At 61.6% G+C, this 2,990-nt stretch overlaps 1 protein-coding gene across 1 annotated transcript in view; it reads right to left on the reverse strand.

Annotated features, from left to right (window-relative positions):
• GRM4 (glutamate receptor, metabotropic 4) overlaps positions 1–2,889 on the reverse strand; it is a 44,392-nt gene extending 41,503 nt beyond the window's left edge. Inside the window, exon 1 of the mRNA XM_009888314.1 lies at positions 2,371–2,889. Coding sequence (XP_009886616.1) covers positions 2,371–2,889 — 519 coding nt within the window. The remainder of the gene's footprint in view (positions 1–2,370) is intronic.
• Positions 2,890–2,990: the final 101 nt, after the last annotated feature.

Raw genomic sequence — 2,990 nt, forward strand, 5'->3', positions numbered from 1 at the left:
GATGGGGGACGTGAGCAGTACTCGCCTCGTGCCGTGATGCCGTGGCAGGAGCCAGAGCTCCGGCAAGTGTCATTCCCCAGGGAACGGGCAAAGGCAACCGCCTGCGCAGCGGCGAAGGCAAACGCTTTGCTGAACCTCCGAGCGGAGTCACCCGCGCTTAAAGGTCAGCGGCGGCGTGAAATGGAAGTTGCCTTATTTTCATTTTAAGCATGTCCCTGCCATAAACTCACTATTTGAATAACAAAGAGCGGCAGCAGCTCTCAGGTCGTGGGGGGGGCGGAGAAGGGGAAGAGCCTCCCTCCCCCAAGCCCCCCAGGAACACGGCTGTGCCCGGTGAGGCATGGCGAGACCCCCACATCCCATGGGAACGATGTCCCTGTGCTGGGGACCGTCAGGGAGCGCACCCACCCTGCACGCACACCCCATCGCCCACGCACAGGGATTCGCTGCTGTCTAGGAAGGGTTGAGCTCCTCCTGCATCCTTCTCCCCCCGGGGATTTGGAGGTCTCCATCCCCTACGCACCTCCTCACTGTCACGTTGGGCTGAGATCAGCTCTGGATTTTAAAGTTGCTGAGGACACCCGGGGCTTCAGGCAGCACCAGTGCCCAGCTGCAAGGCTGGGGCATGGGTGCACCTGAGCTCAGCGACATCCTTCCCACACGGGTCACGGCCGCTTTGCCCGAGGATCAAAATTGGAGAAGTGAGGGTGGAAAAAAAAAAAAAAAAACAAACAAAAAACACAATCGGGAAAGGATGTAGGTCCCCTCCACTCCTCTAACTGTCACTCTCCTGCCTCCTTCCCCGCTGCCTGCCTCCCTCCCCCTCTCCGAGGCAAGCATTCAATCATTTTTGTCTTGGCAAATAGCTTTTAAGTTCCTCCCGCTCCCTCTAATTTATATTATTTTAATTATTGAATAGCCCTCTCACTCGTCGCCTGGAACATTAGCACGTTTTTTTAAAAAAAAAAGGGACCCAGAAAAATCAAACTCCATCAGCGATCTGCTTTTTCCGTCTTTGCTAACAGCTTCCAGCCCTCCCAGGAGGGCGCCCGGCGCTCTCAGCACGCCGGGCTGGCGGAGGAAGAGGAGGAGGGAGAGAGAAAAAGGAAAACGGCATCAGTCCTGCAGAAGCGAGGGGTTTCGGGGTGCTGGGAGGCGAGGCAGAGCTGGACCCCCTCTCCGGGAAGAGCACGGGGCCCCTGCCACTGCTGGGCGTGCGGAGTATTTACATTTCTCTCTGCCATTTGCTGCGGAGGGGGCTCTTGTTCAAACACTCGCTCCGGCTCAGGGACGTCGCTGCGGATAAATAAATGCACAGCGAGGGGGGAAAGTAATTATAAACTCCTCAGCTTTCCTACAGCTGGAGGAGAGAGCAGGAGGCAGAGCCAGCCCTCGTCCCCCCGCAGCCCTGAGCGCCCCGTTCCCCCCCGCACACCGGGGACCGGTGGCACAGGACAAACGTCCCCAGCCTGGCTGATGTCCCCTGGGCTGGAGCAGAGAGCGGTCACGGCCGTCCTCGCACCCCGTCGGCAATAGCTGCCTCCGATGCAGCAAGCCTGCGACTCCCAACCATTCGGCCACACATTTTGGGGGTATACCCCACACCCCCTTATCGAGCCGTCCCCCGTAACTGGTGTCAGGGTGGTCCCTGTTGAAATGCTCAGCTGCGTGCAGGCAGGCGAGTCGAGAGCGTTAGTCTACAGGCGACAGCCACAACGTGTCTTATATGATGGCAAAGGGTATCTCACACCCGGGGTGCTGAGCGGGATGGCCGGGGTCCCCCCGAGCTGACCCCCCGCGGTGACACCGCTCCCACAGACTGGCCAAGTCTCCTCCAGTATCAGCTGGGGTGGGGGGTGAGGGCTGCACCCCAGAAACCCTCGGGGACCTCCCAGGGAGGCCGGACCCTCTCCAGCCTCAGAGGTTTTCAAGATCCACCGCAACCAAGACCTGAGCAACCTCCCTGACCCCAGAGACAGCCCCGGTGGACACGGGCGGTGGGCTGAGCCCCCCACGGTCCCTTCCAGCCTGAGTTATCCCACCTCACACCCACCCTCAGCCCACCTCCCCATCCATCCCCTGCAAGGCGACCTCCCTCCCACAGCCCCGCTGACGCCAGGAGCATCAGCATCCCCCGTCACCACGAAGCTGGGGGAGAAGAGATAAAAATCCTCCTGCTAAAAGTGTCGTCAGCAAAGGGGGACGGAGGAAGGGATCCCCGGGGACCCGGGGGAGGCAGGAGAAGGGTTTTAAAGACACCAGCTCCTGCCTACCCCCAGCTGTGGGGAAAGAGGCACGTGTGGAGGAACACTGCAAAAACATGCGCGGCGGTTTCACTGAGTGGTCATTTTTACCCTCGCCGAGCCCTACCTTGAAGAGCCGCAGGATGTTGGCCACCATGATGGAGACGGAGCTGCCCGAGGCGCCGATGACGCCGACCACCCGCTCGGGTTTGGTGATGATGGGGGGACCGCCGTTGACGCAGCGCACCTCAGTGCTGTCCTTCTCGATGAGGGCTTGCACGAAGGTCAGCGACTGCTCCAGGGCGTGCGTGTCCCGCGAGCACGTGTCCAGGATGCGGGCACCCAGGGTGATGCTGGGGAGCAGGTCGGGGTCGTTGTTGATACGGTCCAGGGCGAAGAGCATGGCCTCCAGGCGATGGATGCCCTTCTCCTTCTTCAGCTCCCCGCAGGGTTTGCCCTCCCTGCCCCGGCCGTGCACGGGGAAGAGCCCCCCGAGGGTGATGTCCCCGTCGATGCGGATGGAGTTCATGTGCGGGTAACCCTGGCCCTTGGGCTTGGCAGCACCCCCGGGCGCCCAGCCGCAGCTCCAGGCACTCAGGAGGAGGCAGAAAGAGAGATGCTGCATGCAAAAATAACCCCCGCTCATCGCCGAAGCCGTGCTGGGGCAGAGCTCGCGGCCCGAAACCCGGCGGCAGTCAGGGAGCGAGGCTGGCACGGGCGGGCGGCATGGCTCCCGGTGCGCTCCCG

Source organism: Charadrius vociferus, unplaced genomic scaffold (assembly GCF_000708025.1).
Source record: "Charadrius vociferus isolate BGI_N301 unplaced genomic scaffold, ASM70802v2 scaffold266, whole genome shotgun sequence".
NCBI classification, from domain to species: Eukaryota; Metazoa; Chordata; class Aves; order Charadriiformes; family Charadriidae; genus Charadrius; species Charadrius vociferus.